The sequence below is a fragment of the Eleutherodactylus coqui genome, chromosome 4 (genome assembly GCF_035609145.1).
Source record: "Eleutherodactylus coqui strain aEleCoq1 chromosome 4, aEleCoq1.hap1, whole genome shotgun sequence".
Lineage (NCBI taxonomy): Eukaryota > Metazoa > Chordata > Amphibia > Anura > Eleutherodactylidae > Eleutherodactylus > Eleutherodactylus coqui.
The window spans coordinates 103,678,530-103,698,558 of NC_089840.1; the positions used below are offsets into that span (position 1 = coordinate 103,678,530).

The 20,029-nt window shown below is 45.6% G+C and overlaps 1 protein-coding gene across 2 annotated transcripts in view; it reads left to right on the forward strand.

Annotated features, from left to right (window-relative positions):
• The first annotated feature begins 785 nt into the window (after positions 1-785).
• Positions 786-20,029, forward strand: part of CLCN4 (chloride voltage-gated channel 4) — a 54,237-nt gene continuing 34,993 nt past the window's right edge. The window contains exons 1-5 of one of the 2 annotated variants that reach the window (XM_066599930.1): positions 786-848; positions 6,766-6,918; positions 9,095-9,246; positions 12,065-12,164; positions 19,599-19,786. In XM_066599930.1, coding sequence (XP_066456027.1) covers positions 9,103-9,246; positions 12,065-12,164; positions 19,599-19,786 — 432 coding nt within the window. In that variant the 5' untranslated portion in view covers positions 786-848; positions 6,766-6,918; positions 9,095-9,102. The remainder of the gene's footprint in view (positions 849-6,765; positions 6,919-9,094; positions 9,247-12,064; positions 12,165-19,598; positions 19,787-20,029) is intronic. The other variant, XM_066599931.1, reaches the window with a different exon arrangement.

Sequence of the window (20,029 nt, forward strand, 5' to 3'; positions counted from 1 at the left end):
ACATCTCCTAGCATATTGCACACGCATTTGCGCATCCCCATTGACTTCTATGGGGACTTTTGCTGCACAAGAGTGTAGGAAAATAGAGCATGCTGTGGTTTTTTCAGCGCAACCAAAATACCTGCATGTGGACGAACTCATTTAAATCAATGGGTTCTATTCTCTGCTTATTGTGTGTGCAAATTTTGAACGCCTTTGCGAAGGGGGCCTTAAAAACTATTAATGAGGTCGGTAAAAAAGTGTATTGCGGTCGCTAAAGAGTTAATATACAAACGCTCTTTTTTGCTTCCATACTCTCAGATGTACAGATTATGTGACGTAAAATCACAATGCCGCGACCAAAATCCCAGACGGCGCTGAAGCTCGTTAAGCCGCTCGCTGCAAGATGAAACATTATAAGAGAAGATATAATAGTACAGAAGTCACAAGGATGTGATAACTTCAGAATATAAGTCAAGAATATTAGAAAATACCATTATATTGTGAATCAATACTCTTAGGACAAGAACGCACACCAAGCCGTATTCTGGTTCGGTTTCTGAATTAAGTTCTTCTAGTCCAAAGACGTTAAGCTGCTAATCTGCTGTTGATATGCAAAGCCCGGCTGGTATTTTACTTCAAGTGCGGCTTTACTAAGAAGCACATAAACAAGTGCCCTTATTGACGAGAATGAGGTCATTGTCCCTTTAAATCCACCCTTGATGGATGGAGGCTGGTTCGCTTCTGAAAAGGAGATTTAAGTCACATGATTTCTGCTTCCTCTATCTGACATCATTGCGTCCGCAGCTTCAGTACCTACAGGAAGGATGCTGTGCTCTTCTATGGGCCTTGGGTGAGTGATGTTGCAGGTAAGTGACTGTCTCTCTAATAATGATACTAGTACCGCAGTTCTGCAAGCAGCTGATATCTCCGCACCAATGCTGCCATATGGGAAGCTGAAGGCCCTTTGTTCGAGGATGAGGATAAAGCCTCTTTGTTACTAAATGCTTCGCTGCATACATAATTGATGTCATTAGAATGCACGGACAGATACAAACGTCCCCTAAATGCAAATAGTCCCCTTCTAATCTGGGATTAGTGTCAGACGTAACATGACGACTCAGTGATCAGATGACAACGCTTGGGTTTCATATATGAATATAAGAGCTGAGATCAGCGAGAATATTTGTAGCAATACGCACATATATATTGTTACTACGTAGCATATAGAGATGTAATCTAGTATCTAGCAGCAAATTAGTATCTGGTATCTGCACTGCACCTTGTATTTCCTTTCCCGGTAATGTACAGATCTAGCAATTGTTAACATGACTGGCACATCGTGATAAGTCAATTATAGTGCATTTAGCTGAGTTATCATATCACGTTAGATGTCAAGGTAACGCTTGCTACATCTGTGCTCCTAATGTATAGCTACATGCAGACGTCAGTACTGTGAAATACATATCAGGAACAGGGAGGTTTATCACAACTAGTGCAAGGGAAAGTTTGAGAAGTTGTCTATAGCAGGGTTTCTCAACTCTAGTCCTCTACAGACCCCCCCCCCCCCCCCCAACAGTTATCCTATAGAAGAACTCCTGGGACAATTTCTGGCATTGACCATAATTATATCATCAGTGCATTACTAAGGAAATCCTGAAAACCTGACCTGCTGAGGGTACTGAGAAACAATGGCATACAGTCAAAACCCTGCTTCCATTTTTCATACTACCTAAAAATTGAGAGCTGGAATCTGATTGGTTAAAGATGCAGCAGAGTTTAACTTGAGATTGAATAATTAGTAGAGATGAGCGAGTATACTCGCTAAGGCACATTACTCGAGCGAGTAGTACCTTAGCCGAGTATCTCCCCGCTCGTCTCTAAAGATTTGTGGGGCGGCGGGGGGCAGGGAGCAGCGGTGGGGGAGAGCAGGGAGGAACGAAGGGGAGATCTCTCTCTCCCTTTCTCCCCCCTGCTCCCCGCCGCAACTCACGGGTCACCTGCGCCGAGTATACTCGCTCATCTCTAATAATTGGATAATTTTCTGTACTTCTGGGTGTTTTGCCCTTTTGATTGCTTTAAAATAACAGAACAATATATTTTTTATGGCTTAAGATAAGACTTTTCGCTAAAAATTAACACCCAAGGCTCCATTCACACGAGGCAGTTCGGTTGCAATAAAAACCACACCAAAAAGTGCATTTGTGAAAATGTGTGTTTTCACTATGTTTGTAGTAAAATGTTGCAAAAAACTTTTTGCAAGTGCACTTTTTGGTGCGTTTTTTTATTGCAACTGAACTCCCCAGTGTGAATGCAGCCTCAAGGTAATCTTTACTGCATCCGTATGTGCAACTCCTCCAAATCTTCTTACCTGATGCAGGTGAATTGTGTGTAAGGGCCCAGAGCACATATACAGTATAAGGAGGTTGAAGAGCATGCCTGCCCTTCTACACTCCACTGTGGCAACAGAGGTTGCTGTAGGGGGCATTCCCGCCAATAGGATGGAGCCATGTCCTGTGTCTATGATGTGGCCAGGCAGGATAAGGGAGGGGGAGTATCAGAGGCGCTGTGAGCACCAGGATTTTTAAGCACTCACAGTAGAAGAGGCCCCTGCGTGGAAAGAAAGAAGGCTCCACTTCCTGATGACATCAGCGGTGACCAGGTTTAATGTAATGTATGGTATGTGTGAAAGGTTATGTTGTTATTGTTCATATTTCTCCATTGAATTGTGTTCTGGTATTATTCTCCAGCCCCTTATGAGTACAGGTTACCTGGCAACAGTCAGGGGAGTGGTTAACCAGATGCAGCGGGCTTGTGATTGGTGGAGACCCTTGGTAGGCTGGGTTAGTGTAACAGTACAAAAGGAGAGAGTTGGTGGAGTTAGTGAGTCCTCCAAGTAGAGAGCTAAGCTTCAGCTTGATAGCGGCCAGGGAGGAACAAGGAGAAAGCCAGTGTGGTGGGAAGGAGAACATCAAAAGTGTGAGTACTAAAGAACAAGAATTGTTAATAAAGACAGAAGAGGAAAGGGGGAAAGGAGGAGAGCAGAAGGAGATCTAAGTCAGCCATACAATAGCATTGCACAAGAAAGGAAAACTAAGTGCCTGAGATAGACAACACCAGGGATTAAAGCTGGAAGGAAATGCACAGAGGATGAATGTAGTTCCCACTATCAAGCCCCTGAGAAAATGCTGAAGTAATTTATTTCTGCAAAAGTAACTGTTGTGTGTAAAGTCATCTAATGTGAATTGTATGCAATAAGTCAAGTTAACCCTGCATCTGCGCTATAAGAATAAAATTGTTTTAGTTTACTTTACCACCCCAATCCTGAAGTACCTTCCCACCACCAACTCCATCTACAACATCTGCACATCTACCACACTAAGCACTGCAGTCAGGACAGAGGTGCTTCCCCCATTTTTGTTTAATTTTCCAATTTTTGTATTTATTATTTTGCACAGAACAGGTCCCTACCCATACACAAGCTGGCGTCCCGACAAAACAACATCTTCCCCTATCCGAGTCCATGGGTAGTACCCCACTGGGATATCACCATCTAACCCTGCCCAACTCCGCGGGCAGCAGGCCATAAGAACTGCCAAATTTACCATTGCATGTGGCATACCACACCAGATCACGATTTTCCATGTCTAGGGAGTAGTAGAGCCACCATTGACTACTATCTCATTTCCCACTGCTCATCCCCCTTATCATTGGTTTGCGCTGCAGGAGCAGTGTAGAGACCAGGTGTGCAGTGAAAGGTCTGTGCAGCTGTGCAAACAAATTGATGTTGTAGATGAAGTGTGAGTGGACGTCCACAGTGGGACTGTGTGGTGTAAATATCTGGCCGGGGTGGGGGGAACGTGGACCTATAGCATGAGCCAATGCAGAAAAGTTTGGCACCATCGTTAGTTAATGCAAGGCCTTGCATACAAGTTACTGAGCTATGTTGGTAATTTAGTAGTGAGGTAATGATATAATATGATGTATAGATTACATGTGTAATGCTGCTACAAGGCACCTGATGTAGGGCAGCAGTGTGGATTCAGAAATATGTGTGATGACCATTGTAAAATACCATGTATGACATTGGGCGTCCTGTGTGCTTTGGATGTGGAGTTTCAGAGTTCAGATGTATGGATGAGGAAGCTCAGTTTAATGGTTGTGCTGCAGTGAAGTGAAGCATAGTCGGCAGTGGCGCAGAAATCGTGTGCATTGCTACTGCCACCTGGAGAAGATGTATAATATGATGTATATCCTGGGAGGAAACGCAGAGTCAACAAAATGACGTTACCCTATGTAGAGTGTCATTGGTGCGCAAAGTCAGGATATGGTGCTGCCCAGCTATGATAGCAGGAATTCATTGATCGATTACATGTTGCAGTTGGATATCATGTGTTGCTTTGGCTAGGACACCATGTAACATTGCTATGTCCTGACTAGAGATGACCGAGCATACTCGTCCGAGCTTGATGTTCGTTCGAGTATTGGGGTGCTCGAGATGCTCGTTACTCGAGACGAGCACCACGCGGTACTCGTCTCGATTAAACGAGCACTGACCATTGAATTCAATGGAGCCGGCAATACAGCTGGCTCCATTGAAAGCAATGGGCTGCCGGCGATCTCAGGATGAATTTTCAGGAAGGGCTTAAAAATATAAGCCCTTACCTGAAAATCATCCTAAGGGTGCGTTCAGACGAGCGTGTTTTGGTGCGTGCATACGCATGCACAAAAACACGCTTGTGTTTACAACACTGCATTCCCTATGGTGTGTGCACATGTCCGTACTTTGCAGGTGCGTGCCTGCAAAGATAGGACATGCGTGCACCATAGGGAATGCACGCATTGTTTTCAATGGAGCCGCGGCTGCTGCCGGCGGCTCCATTGAAAACAATGGCCTGCTGGCTCCCTGCATTCCTTTTCAGGGAAGGACTTTACATATAAGGCCTTCCCTGAAAAAGAAAGATTTTAGTGTAAAAAAAAATAAAAATGCAGGCATTCTCTTCAATAGAGTCGCTGCTGCTGCCAGTGGCTCCATTGAAGACAATGGTCTGCTGGCACACCTGAATTCTTTTTCAGGGAAGGGCTTTACATATATAAGCCATTCCCTGGAAATGAATTAAAAGTGATTTAAAAAACAAAAAAATAGATACTCACCTCCCTTCAGCTGTCGGGCACAGCCGCGTCATCTCCTGCTGTCCCCTGCACTGTGGTGCTGAACTGCTAATCTATCACCAGCCGAGGATTTAAAATCCCTGCCTGCTGAAAGAGCTGAATGTGATTGGCTGAGATGCTCAGCCAATCAGAGGCAGCTCTCACTCACACCCATTCATGAATTCATGAATGGGTGAGTGCTGCCTCTGATTGGCTCAGCACAGGGACCAATCAGGGGCAGCTCTCAGCTGTCAATCAGAGGCAGCACTCATTCACCCATTCATGAATTCATGAATGGGTGTGAGTGAGAGCTGCCTCTGATTGGTGAGGCTGTGACCAATCAGAGGCAGCTCATTCAGCAGGCGGGGATTTTAAATCCCCGGCTGCTGAATACTACTCAGAGCAGTTCAGGAGAACTGCCGGCCAGACGCGGCTGAACTCCAGCTTCAGCGGAAAGGTGAGAGTATACATTTTTTTTTATTTTTACACATTTTAGGATGATTTTCAGGTAAGGGCTTATATTTTTAAGCCCTTCCCGAAAATTCATCCCACGCTCGCTGGCAGCCCATTGCTTTCAATGGAGCAGGCTGTATTGCCGACTCCATTGAATTCAATGGGCTAACATCGTTCTTCTCTTCCACAGCTGTTACAGCTGTGGCAGAGGAGAACGATATTTCTGCTGACAGTGCGGGGGGGAGGGGGGCACTCTTGCCGCTATTGTGGCTTAATAGTGGGACCTGGGAACTTGAGATGCAGCCCAACATATAGCCCCTCGCCTGCCCTATCCGTTTCTGTGTCGTTCCCATCACTTTCATGAATTTCCCAGATTTTCACAAATGAAAACCTTAGCGAGCATCGGTGATATACAAAAATGCTCGGGTCGCCCATTGACTTTATACTCGAAACGAACCCTCAAGCATCGCGGGAAGTTCGACTCAAGTAACGAGCACTCGAGCATTTTGGTGCTCGCTCATCTCTAGTCCTGACAGTACAGAATATTTTGCCTTCTAGCCCCAGCCTTGTTCAGGGCTTCATTTCATTAGAAGTAGGAGGGCTTTTAAATTACATATATTTAATATATAAAACATTTCCCAATGGTGTCTACAGTTTTATGTAGCTTCGCCCCTTTTCTCTCGGCCTAGGCAATTTATGGGACACCTGTATCTTACATCTAAAGGGTTTTCCTGCTGTAGCTGTGTCACACACTGACATAATGTAGAAGGACAAGGCTGCGGCGGTTCACTTCACCAGCCAAGGATGCGAGCGTTGATTGGGTAGGGGGGGGGGGTATGGACAAACTGAACACTACTGCTATATTTACTTAAAGAAAGGGAGGTTTGCCAAGAAGTGGCAATTCTATTACATAGGTTAAAAGTCATCGAATTTGCTGCATTTATCGCAAAAACACGATTTTAAGAGATGTTGCCACCGTTGCAGTTCTTACGTGCTGATGTGAATACTGCAGTCCCAACATTGAAGGAAATACATAAAACAGGACAAACGCACATCAGAGACGTACAACAGCACGCTATTCATCTGGTGGTTGCAGTAATTTATAGCAGCAGTAAAACCGGGTCTGAGTGCAGTCTGAGCATGTGCGGTGTGTTGCTGACTCTTGGTGTGTTTTTTCCACAGGCCATTCCTCTGTGATACAGGAACACTGGCCATATCTATGCCCCATCTCATCATGACTGGCCTACGTATGGTTGTATCTTCTGCCTAGCTGCAGTAAGCTTGTATCAACAGCAATCAGCAAGAAGAATACACCCCTTCAGGTCAAGAAAACAGGTAAAGTTTTGGATATCTGCAATGTCTCATATAGGTTAAAGGAGAGCAGTCACCATGACCATATAAAAGTGGAAATGATAATCCCCCCAAATTATTGCGTCTTTAGGATCAAAATAGGCCATGTCATTAAGGGGTTAAACCATTTATTATGCTACAAGAGTGACATTGTTCTAGATATATATGCAGAATATACCTTGTAATGCGCAATGGTATCATGGCAAGTAGAAACCACGTGTCACTGGAGGAGTCTTATATATTGACGGTCCTTCTCTCACCCTAAGGGCGAGCACCCACTGGCGTTTGCGTTTTCCGCGGGAAAAAAACGCAGCGTTTTCGCCGCGTTTCCCGCGATTTTTCCGCGCGTTTTTCGCAGCGTTTTCGCGGCTTTTCCATTAATTTCCATTGACTTTCATGGGTGCATTAGGAGAAAAATAAGGACACATATGCAACTGACAGTTCCTATGTTAAAAACGCAAACGCAACGCAAAAAAAACGCCAGTGGACAGGAACACATGTTATCTCTATGCCTGTGCAGGAAAAACGCAAAACGCAGGTAAAAAAACGCCAGTGGGTGCTCGCCCTTAGGCTGGATTCACACGAACGTATATCGGCTCGGTTTTCACGCCGAGCCGATATACGTCGTCCTCATCTGCAGGGGGGGGGGGAGGATGGAAGAGCCAGGAGCAGGAACTGAGCTCCCGCCCCCTCTCTGCCTCCTCTCTGCCCCTCTGCACTATTTGCAATGGGGAGGGGCAGGGCGGGGCTAATTCTTGGAACTTAGCCCCATCCCATCCCGCCTCCTTTCATTGCAAATAGTGCAGAGGGGCGGAGAGGAGGCAGAGAGGGGGCGGGAGCTCAGTTCCTGCTCCTGGCTCTTCCATCCTCCCCCCCCTGCAGAGGAGAACGACGTATATTGGCTCGGCGTGAAAACCGAGCCGATATACATTCGTGTGAATGCACCCTTACATAGTAACATAGTATGTTAGGCTGAAAGAAGACAATGTCCATCCAGTTCCGCCTGTTTCACCGCCCCCCTCCCCTTGTTGATCCAGAGGAAGGCAAAAAAAAACCCAAAACTTGAGGCAGAAGCCAATTTACCCGATTTTGGGCGATAAAATTCCTTCCCTGCTCCATAGAGGCAGTCAGAATAATCCCTGGATCAACGTTTGAAAAGATCCCCGAATGTCCTCGCCCCCATACCTCTTTTAAAGCCCCCCATAACTTTATTTGGCTTTGCAGCAGCTGACTGGCATTGATTGCTCCAGTGAAGTCTACAGTCAGCTAGTACCCCTAGGTCTTGTTCCATATCACTTTTCCCTAACAGTACCCAATTTAGTGTATATTCCTCCTGCCCATGTGCATGACCTTACATTTATCGATGTTGAACTTCATTTGCCACTTTTCTACCCAAGCCCCCAGCTTATCTAGCTCCATTTGCAGCCGCACATTGTCCTCCGTTGTATTAATTCTCTCGAATAATTTTGTATCGTCTACAAATATCGATATTTTACTTGGAGTGTTGTAGAAGAATTAGTTCATTGAGAGGAGTGCAGAAGTGGTTTGTATGCTGGGCTGCAGGCACCACTCCTGATACAGTGCACAAGTTGAACTATGAACAGTGAGGCGACGAGTCCAGTTTTGCAAATGGAAGAGGAAATGACATCAGAGCCTTATAGAACCCCTACTTAAGCCAGGTTGAATGAGTCATGCCATGTGGCCGTAGCACAACTACTCCAGAGAGATGACACCACTGGTCGGTTTTTGGCCGTATCGGCCTTTCATTGATAGGGCTGTGCCTTAGTGTGTGGTCCTGTTTCCAGTATCTGCAATTTGTAAAGAACCACACTTGTTGCCAGCTCTCTGTCATATCTATGTATGACACTCTGCATTTGGCCGGTCTCACCCGACTCACACTATTGTGTTCTACTTCTCAAAGGGTTTTATTCTATTTATTAGATGTGAATATGGATTTCATGTGCTTGGCTCCATTATCTTCCAATAATTATTTCCAAGATTTCTTTCTCAGGGTCAGCAAGATGCTCTATCCAAGCCTGCAATGTGCGCCACTAATTACACAACGGATGTATATGTAACAAATAATGTACACCGACGTCCAGTCCGGAACAGTAATGTTTATAGGAGGATATTCAATAATCTAAATCTTGTTTCCTTCTAGCAGCCAAGATGGTTAATACTGGAGAGATAAATGGTTCCAGCAACCTGATGGATTTCCTTGATGAACCTATTCCAGATGTGGGGACATATGAGGATTTCCACACCATTGACTGGTTAAGGGAGAAGTCCCGGGATACAGACAGACATAGAAAGGTGTGAATCCATTATACTTGTATGTGATGAATATCAATGCATATAACCGGTGGCGGTCCCCATCTCTATGGGACTACCAGTTATAAAGCACTTCCAACCTCAGCAAGAAAGTAGAAAGAAGTGATTGGTAAGACTGCACACCGTGCAAGACCTACTAAGCATTGTTAAACACATTCTAGTTTATGAATACAGCTTTTGGTATATATGGAGGGCTATATACGTCAAGCCCACTGTTACAGAGGTAGCATGCAGTATGTCCATGTATGTATCCATTTATATGGATAGATACAGATAGCTAATGACAAATATGTGCTACATATGTAATAAACGTCAGCTTTAGGGCTCCTTCACACGGGCGTATTTGTAGATCCAAAGATTGCACGCACAATACGCAGAGAATAGAACCCATTGATTTCAATCGGTTCATTCAGAATTCCTTTTTTCTCGCACACGCAAAAAAATAGAACATGCTCTATTTTGTGCACTTTTGCTCACCAAAAAGCCAAGTAAAAGTGGGGGATGCGCAAATGTGCACGCAATACGTAAGGGGATCCGCAAAATACAGCACAAAACTATGAAGAAGACATCTGGACCTCATTAGTCTTTAAAGCCTTTTAAATAGGGGAGTGGGGCTTTGAATATGAACAGGTGCTGTGTGAGCGAAAAAGTACAGTACAAAGCGCAGACATGTGCGCAAATCATTCTTGTTCATAGTGCGAATACGTTATGTTGAAGCATGGGCATTTGCGCATATCCTCGTCTGAAAGAGCCCTAACACTTAGTGAGGATTAAGACGGGTGTGGTTTTTTCACCTTAGGCTTTATTCACACGAGCATTTTTACGAGGATATTTAGCCGCGTTTTTACAATTGTCTGAATATCGCGACCACCTGAGGGATTGGATTCCAATACATCTGTTCACATGGGCGACTTCTCGCTGCGAATAATTGCCCGGTGGGAAAAATAGTACATATGCTGCCGATTCCAGTGGGCACTTTTACGCGAAGCCGGAAAAGAGAGTTCTGATTGTATCTTTCGACGGTTATACGCCGGCAGCTCCCATAGACTTTTATGGCAGCTGGAAAAATAGGGAGGGGGAGGCAGTTTAGCAGCGGCTTACAGGTGCCTCTATTTGGGCATTAGAGGTCATTCCGAGGATTTATGTCGAGCGAGGGATTTCTTGGCTGTGGCGTATTTTTTTGCTAATACGTTGCACCCGGTCATGATGTGAATGGATGAAAAAACACTAATTAAGCTCGGGACTTGATTGCGTCATTCATTCATCCACGCGATTTAATGGCTTGTGCGGGCGACCATAAAAACACATACGTCTGTGTGAAAGAGTGGTGATAATCACGGCTGTATAACAGGACAAAACAAAACCTCTTTTCCCGCCTGTGATTTGTACATCCGAAAGAAAACTATTGTTCATGGTGGGTCGACTGGGTTAACAGCAACTCATGAGCAAACTGAACTCCTCCTTCTCTGACGCTGCAGGAAAACATGTAAGTTCTTAAAACCAGCTAACATAGGTCCATAAGTGACAGACAGCTGGAATCAGCAGACCTGCCGCTGCCTTATTATGCATTCAGCACACAGCTGCAGCCAAACTTCATTTGGTTTTTCAATGGCTTTTGCTGCATTTACGTGACAATCTAAAGTTTGCTATAAGTGTGTGTTTAATGCATTAATGTGAAGTTAAAGTTTTCTTCTTCTGGACCGCTCTGGATGACACATCTGTAAACTTTGTACCCCCTGCAGTAATTGGACTCGGAGTGCATAACTCTGCTTACATATGGCCTTAAGTTGAATGGTGTCCTTTTTTGACAACCCCCCTTATGGTGTACCGGGAGTACCCAAATAACACAACCTGACAGCTGGAAGAAGGTCAGTTACTGTCTGAGCCTTACTTTAGGACCCCACTCAAGGATGGCACAGCAATGGAGGCAGACATGTAGCAATTAACTTGAATAACTTTACTCCAAAGGAGGCACAGAGCTTGTTGGTTACAGACATAATGGTTACAGTCTTGGCGGTTAATTTCTCCAGTCAGCCTCTGCTACAGACAAACCCCACATGGTTTTCTCAAACTGTCAGAGCAGTACGTGTCTATGATCACACTTAGTGGTCACAGCCCTTCCTATCACACTCCAGGAACAGCTTGCCTTCCCACCTCCACCCAGCATAACAGCGCTGCGCACACTGCTGCTTCCTGCCTACTGCTTGACCTCTTACATTGTCTAACAGTGGCATCTAGTGTCCACAGTGAGCATTACAGGAGATGTAAACATGGTGGGGCACTGCAGGGCACCGGACATTTCTATAAGGTACAAAGCAAAGCAGCATATTGTCTGCAGAAGCCCTTAATCTGCTGACAATTTTAGCCCTAAAAGATCAATCAGTATTCTAATGGTACCTTTACATGGGGAGATTATCACCCAAGTAATCGCTGGAAACAATTCAGGCAACAGTCGTTCTGAGCGCAAGCGGCTACCGACAACGCACTAAGCGTTTTGAACTAAAAACCAAGTGACGATTGTCCCGTAAACAGGCAGTTGTTCATGTATGGACTGCCTGTTCACTGTAAATGGAGGCCGGTGGTTGGGAGTGATCTCCAGCTGGCTCCGCCTCCATTCACAGAATGAGTATCGTTTCACTGTAAAGCACAGCAGTGATAGTCATTGGGATCGCTGTTTGGCGTTTCTGTTGTCCTTTTTAAACTCAGCTTAAGTAAAGTCCGCCAATGTAATTTCCCTCCAGATGATGCAACAATTGTTACCTGAATATTCGCTAATGTCACATTTTATCACATTTCGTAGATCACCAGTAAAAGCAAGGAATCCATTTGGGAATTCATCAAGGGCCTCCTGGATGCCTGGTCAGGATGGATCGTTATGCTTCAGATCGGACTGCTGGCAGGTACTGCATGGTAGTTGGCACTGCGCATACATCCCTATAGATTAGGGTGGCTTCACACCAGAGTGTTTTTGTGCATGCATACCTACGCACAAAAACACGCTCCTATTAGCAACAATGCATTCACCATGATCTGTTCACATATTCGTGTTTTATAGGTGTGTGCCTGTAAAGATAGGACATGCATGCACCATTGGGAATGCACGCATTGTCTTCGATGGAGCCACGGCTGCTGCCGGCGGCTCCATTGAAGACAATGGTCTGCTCGCACCCCTGAATTGTTTTTCAGGGAAGGGCTTTACATGTAAGCTCTTCCCTGAAAAACAAGAATTTAAGTGTAAAAAAAAAAAATGCGGCAGATGTGTTCTTCATCCCCACAGGGACACGGCAGTGACAGACAGGTATTTTTTTTATAATTTTCTTTTTTTACACTAAAATTCTTGTTTTTCAGGGAAGAGCTTATATATAAAGCTCTTCCCTGAAAAACAATTACGGGGTGCTGGCAGGCCATTGCCGCGACTCCATTTAAGGCAATGCACGGACCTGCTTTCACGCGTGTCTTTGTACGTACATGGTTACGCTCGTGTGAAGCCACCCTTAGGGCTCATTCACACAGGTGGATGCAGATTTCGGTCAGTGAATATGCAGTGTTTTCATGGTCTGAAACACTACGCATTACCTGCATTTCTGGCTTTGCTTGGCGCTTTGTTTTTCCACACACATTAACAGTGTTTGGCCTGTGGCACTTGAGTGTATTTGTGCAGCCTTTTGTCCATGCAAGATTTGCACAAACATTACGAAGATACATGGGTATTAGTGTATCTTGATGCCCCCTCAATGTGATTGGCTGCACAGAGGGAGAGCCCCCAGGCCCTGCAAGAGCACTACAGTAAAAATAAAGAATCCATAACTGCGGGCGCCGGCGGTGCAGCCGAGTACCCCAAGGAACAAGTGCCTTGGCCGGCAGCATCGGCTGTGGTGGCGGGGCAGAAGGTATAAGCCTTTGTTACAGTATAACCGCTGCCAGGAAGAAGTGGATTCCCCGGCGGCCCTGAATTCCCCTCACTGTGGAAGCGCTGCAACGCAAATGCCAGACGTCAGCCGGGACCAAAACGTAATGCCAAAGCGGCGGGGACGGAGGCGTCAGGTGGAATAGATAGGTGAGCGGGTGGCAGAGCATCAGCCTTGGCTTAAATGGCGAGCGTAACGAGGCAGAAACACGCTGCAGCGGCTCCACAGATTTGACTTCCACTGCTGCAGCATTACACTCAGGTTTACTACAGTTATGAGCCTTACATTATATCATGTAAATGCTGCCATGTTACAGCCGTAACAGGCCAGCATTTACAGATTATAATGTACGGCTAATAACTGTAGAGGACCTTTGTGCCTTCACCCTATCGGGAGCTAGGGGTGTGAGAGGGGCGCTCCTTCTGTCAAACCCCTAGCTTCTGGTGGTGTCAAGGTACACTAATACCGTTCACATGCACATATTTTGTGCACACATTTCATTTGCACATTTGTGCATGAAAATAGCACATGTTGAACAAATTAACTTAATTGCCAATTTAAATGAATGAGAGCATGCAATGGGACCCGGGTTGTCTTTTGTGACAAAGCCCGGTTTAGTTTGGGCACTGATGAGGGCCATGTTCGTGTCTGGAGACCTCGGCTGAGCCCCTTAAACCTGTCTTTGCTGTGGAGCAGCACACTGCCCCCTGCTGGTGTGATGATCTGGGGGGCCATCGCATACAATAGTCGGTCACCCCTAGTAGTGGCATGAGGAACAGTGACAGCTCAGCGATATGTTCAGGACATCCTGGAGCCACATGTGTTCCTCTCCTCTGCTTCCAGGAGGCATCTTCCAGCAGAATAATGCTTGGCCGCATACACAAGGTGGTCACAGGAATGCCCCCATGACATTGGCACATTTCCATGGTCTGCTGGATCACCAGATTTATCGACAATATAACATGAATGGGACCATCTGGGATGCCAACTTCAACAGCCTATGAGATTGCACGATATTGAGGCTCAGTTAAAGCAAATGTGGACCAATATGCTGCAGGATAAAATACAGAACCTGTAGCCTCCATGCTGACCCATATCACATCTTATATCCAAGCTAGAGGCAGTACAACAGGGTATGAGAGCCTCCATGCCCGCCCGTATCACATCTTGTATGCAAGTTAGAGGTGGTACAACAGGGTACTAGAGCCTTCATGCCCACTCATATCATATTTTATATCCAAGGTAGAGGCGGTATAACAGGGTACTAGAGCCTCTGTTCCTCGCCGTATCACATTGTTCATCCAAGTTAGAGGTGGTACAACAGGGTACTAGAGCCTCCATGTCCACTTGTATCACATCTTGTATACAGGCTAGAGGTAGCCCAACAGGGTAATAGAGCCTCCATGCCCACCGATATCACATCTTGTATCCAAGCTAAAGGGCGGCCCACCATGATGCTAGAGTCTCCATGCCTGCACGTATCACATCTTGTATCCAAGCTAGAGGCGGTACAACAGGGTAATAGAGCCTACAAGCCTGGCTGTATCACATCTTATATCCAAGCTAGAGGCAGCCCAACAGGGTACTAGAGCCTCCATGCCTGCCCGTATCACATCTTGTAGCCAAAAGAGAGGTGGCCCACCATGATGCTCGAGCCTCTATGCCTCCACGTATCACATCTTGCATCCTAGCTAGAGGCAGTACAACAAGGTACTAGAGCCTCCACGCCCAACCATTTTACATACTGTATCCAAGCTAGAGGCTGTACAACAGGATACTAGAGCATCCATGCCTTCCTGTATCACATTTTGTATCCAAGCTAGAGGCAGCTTAACAGGGTACTAGAGCCTCCATGCCCAGATGTATCACATCTTGTATCCAAGCTAGAAGTGGTAAAACAGTGTACTAGAGCCTCCATGCCTGCCTGTATCAAATCTTGTATCCAAGCTAGAGGCGGTACAACAGGGTATTAGAGCCTCCATGCCCACCCGTATCACATCTTGTATCCCAGCTAGAGGCGGTCCACCATGATGCTAGAGCCTTTATGCCTGCACGTATCACATCTTGTATCCAATCTATAGGCTGCACAACAGTGTACTAGAGCCTCCTCAGGATAGGCCATCAATGTACATTTACGTCCTGTGCGTCCAGCATCTGTATTGAGTGGGATTAGCAGCCGATCCTGCTTTATACAATGCGGATGCTGGCTGTTTAGCACAGCTGACACCCAACAGCGACAGCTGCAATCAGTGTTAATGCTGATAACGGCTGTCAACCTTGGAAATGCTGCTGTCGGGTATGACAGCGACATTTATATCCTCCCATCGGTTTATGGGGTTGCAAACACCCCACCCTCAGGATAAGATTGCACAGTGCTGTTCAGTTGCCACGGCAGCCTGGCACCTTCTGAAGCCCCTCAGCGCTGCCATAGCTGATTGCTTATCAAGCCATTCCTGTGTATGTAAAAGTCAGATTTATTAAGGTAATGCCTTATTTATCCTGCACACTGAATGTTGTCCTTAAAAAAAAAAGGCAACGTCAGAATTGCACTTTTTTGGTTACCCCTTCTCCAAGAAAAAAAATAATTAAAAAGTGACCAAAAAGTCCCATGTACTCCAAATTGGTACCAATAGAAACTACAGGATGATAAAATCACGCAAAAGTCAATAGGACTTTCTAATGTTAAAATCACATCACATAGCAATGCACATTTGTTGCGTTGCAATGTGATAAAGAGAAGCCTCCATAGGGAAACATGGGAGATAAAAAAAAATCGCACATCGCAGACAGATTGAGCAAGCTGCAATTTTTTGTTTAACTGAACATCGTATCAGTGAAGACATCGCAGATGGGAAGGAAACCATTGTAAAGCATTGGTTTCATATTCTGCTTTTTTGCTGACTCTTGCATCAGGCGGAAATTGCACGATTTTCTTGCCTGTGTGAAACCACCCTTAATTCATTAAAGCCGAATTTGCATTGGAGCAATAACAACAATCACCACAAGATGTCAGTGTTGTTCATATTATCAGCTACTTCTCACTGAGTTACTATACAGCATGTTCCCATGCTTCACCATCAGTTGACTATTAGCAGATGGTCAGGTAGGTAGACCATACAAGTACAAGTGTGGAAGAGGAAGCAGCAGAACATCACAGCAAGCACAATACATACAATGCACACAGAGAAAAAACATTCATTTTACTTTTCAAAATATTTTCTGGAACTTGATATCAGTACAAAGTCTGGACAACTCTAGTAATATAAGGAATGCAGTTGTCAGGGTGAGGCATCTGCAAGAAGTGCTAATAAATTGTCATTACCCCCTAGCCCCACTATATTTTAATGTGGGTAATAATACATTAGGCTTCATGCACAGAAACAGAAAAATGGCGTGATCCATCAAATACCCTACAAGGGCGGCTTCACACAAGCGTCGTTTTAACGCTCAGATAGCCATGCTAAAACAGCGCAGCTATCTGAGCATTAAAACGGGTAAACAAATAGAAGCCACGAGCACGTTGCAGCTCCTGTTAGTAAGTATGCCAGTACACCTCCTACTCCCACTGCCCCCTTCCTTTGCCGGCCGGCTCCCATAGGAGTCTGTGGGAGCCACTAGCACTGTGCTGTCAAAAGATAGGACATGTCTTATCTTTTCACAGAGAGACATCTCGGTGTAAAAAACACGCCTATTGCATCACAAATCGTTTATCTGAAAGAACCCACCTATTCAGCTTCAAACCAACACTCGTAGCTTCACACAAACGTTTGCGCAAAAACGTTCACCCTAGCGCAATGTATTTGCTCATGAACGATTGATTTACGTTTGTGTCTGCGCATGTTACTGTACTTTTTACGTACACACAGCCAATTTGCACGCACAAGACACACTCCTTTGGTTGATTAAATGGCTATTTAAGCCTAATGAGCTCCAGATGTGTTCTCTTCCCCGTGTTTTGCACGGTGTTTCATGCATCTTTTTGCATATTTGCGCACCTCCCATAGACTTTTATGGGGGCCTTTGCTGATCAAAACGCAGAAAGATAGAGCAGGTCGTACTTTTTTCTGCTTGTGCAAAATGTGCTCATGAGGGTGAACACCTTGAAGTCAATGGGCTCTACTAACTATGTTTAGCGCATGCAGATTTTTCGCTTACAAATACCTGCACAAACACAGTCGTGCGAAGAAACCCTTAGGGCTCTTTAACACGAAGGACGTGCAAAAGAACCACAAGTATTAGAACCAATGCTTCCCTTTGGAAACGTTCAGATGCAGAAATATTAGCTGCGCTAAAAAATCGCATCTAAAAAGAAAGGACACGAGCGACTGAGATTTACCAAACTCAAATTATCTGCTCTGTCTAAAGATAGGACCTGACTAGAGATGAGTGAACTTACTCAGTTCGGGTGTTTTTGGACCCGAGCACAGCTTTTTGCGAGTAACTGACTACTCGGACGAAAAGATTCGGCAGGCGCCGGTGGGCGGGGGGCGGCGTGGTGGAGTGGGGGTAGCAGTGGGGAACAGGGGGGAGCTCTCTCTCCCCCCACCCACACTCCCCTCTGCAACCCCCCGCTCACCCAAGGCACCCCCCGAAACTTTTTGTCCGAGTAGTCAGTTACTCGGAAAAAGCGGTGCTCGGGTCCAAAAACACCCGAACCGAGTAAGTTCGCTCATTTCTAGACCTGACCTATCTTTGGTGCGTGATGCTCAGTAGTTTCCGCAGACTTCTATGGGAGCAGGGTAACAAGAGAGGGGGAGGGAGTGCTGCCACGCCGCTAAACCCAGAAGCACGTTTTAAATGTCCAGCTGTATGCTCCTGTTAGTCCCCACAGGGATGAGAGGGATTTCCCCGCAGCCAGTAAAGAGAGAGAGATGAAGGGAGTCCGTGGAGAACCCCCTTCATTGCTCTGGACTCTCTTCATCTCTGCAGGGCTGCAGGGATTTCCCGGCAGCGGGGAGAGAGGCATTTCCCTGCAGGGTAGCTAGAGGGTTATATCCTTAGTGCGGGACAGATGGATTTTCCTGTAGCGGGGAGAGAGGGCTTTCCTTGCAGCGGAGCTGAATGGTTACCCCTGCTGTGGGGAGAGAGGGATTTCCCTGCAGCAGAGCTGGAGGGTTATCCCCACTGCAAGGAGAAAGGGATTTCCCTGCAGTGGAGCTGGAGAGATATCCCCTTAAAGGGGAGAGAGGGATTTCCCTGCAGGAAAGCTATAGGGTTATCTCCTTAGCGGGGAAGAGAGGAATTTCCCTGTAGTTGGGAGAGAGGGATTTCCCTGCAGGGAAGCTGGAGGAAGTTTCCTGCAGCAGAGCTGGAGGATTATCCCCGCAGCGGGGAGAGAGGGATTTCCCTGCAGGGGAAATGGAGGGCTATCACCTTAGCGAGGAGAGAGGGACTCCCCGCTGGGATGAAAGGAGTGCTCAGCGATGAAGGAACGTCCCACATTGCTTCTAGAGTGTAATGCCTCCGTGGAAGCATCATATGGAGGTCCATAAATTCTGCGTATGGAGCAGTAGAGATTTTGCGTAGGGACGTACAGGTCATGCTTTACTCTGTGCATGAAACCTTAATGAGGCTGCCTACTTCGTGAGCCATTAGTTCTGTCATGGGTCAATATCACACGAGCGTATGCATATTCTCATGCGTTTTTGTGCATTGGGTGTTGCTTATTTGCAACAGCGTTTTTTACTGTACTTTTTGTGCACTTAAAAACATGCACCAATGCTCTCAGCCATTGAACTAGCCAATTAGATAAATGAGTCTAAGATGTGCTCTTTTCCTGCGCAAATACGTGAGAAAATCGAGTATGCAATGGGGTTTTTGTGTGCTTGTGCATGAACCCATTGAAATCAATGGGTTCTATTTTCTGTGTATTGCATGCTCAAAATGTTCGTGCGCAAATACACCCGAGTGACACCGGCCTTATGTTCCTGACCAGTCAATTACTACCAGTGTAACAAATGGCGGCCGGACTAGGCTGGAGGCAAATGTCTTGTACAGTGAGAACTGTGGACAGATAATAAGTAGTTACACATGGATGCAGTTTTCTTCCAGCACCTCTATAAATGTGCTATTCTAGTGGATTAATTGAATTTGCCCACAGGGTGTCGTACTTACCAGTTTTGCCAATAATAAAGTTATTAAGCAGCTGCCAAGATCTTTCTGGTGGAGCTGAAAAACACATTGAGCAGAAAAAGTTATAGAACTTTAATTTTGTACTTTCTTTGTTGTTATTTCCATTGGTCTTATTAGTTAAAGAACTGCTGAAACTGGATTACCGTGTGTGACAAGTCAAGAAGTACGGCAACGGTGTAGAACAGATGTCCCCCGCTCTACCTCTGTACTTCCATAGCATACTATCTATGGTTTATAGTAACTTTGTATCGTCTGGTTTTAATTCACGCGCTACAATATTGTTCTACTTTCTAGGTACTTTAGCAGGTGTTATAGACTTGGCCGTGGACTGGATGACGGACCTAAAAGAGGGAATATGTCTTAATGGGTTCTGGTTTAGTCATGAGCAATGCTGCTGGACATCAAATGAAATCACTTTTGATAACCGGGATAAGTGCCCTCAATGGCAGAAATGGTCCGAGCTGATGATCAATAAATCAGAGGTAACATTTGCATATTTTTAGCACCTTTTGTTAAAATTTCCATTGTAATGTTCTTCGATGTCTTATGTCTAGTGCAGCCCCCCAGGGGTGATGCATGACATAAGGATTTAAAATGAGGTCCCCCCGTGTGATTCACCGCCCCTCAAGACCTGCACTAGGTATAACACAGTGGATCACTTTTGTCCAAAGCCTTCCTTTAAAACGCATTTTGGAATCAGTGCTTAGAAAAATCTAATTGCCAGG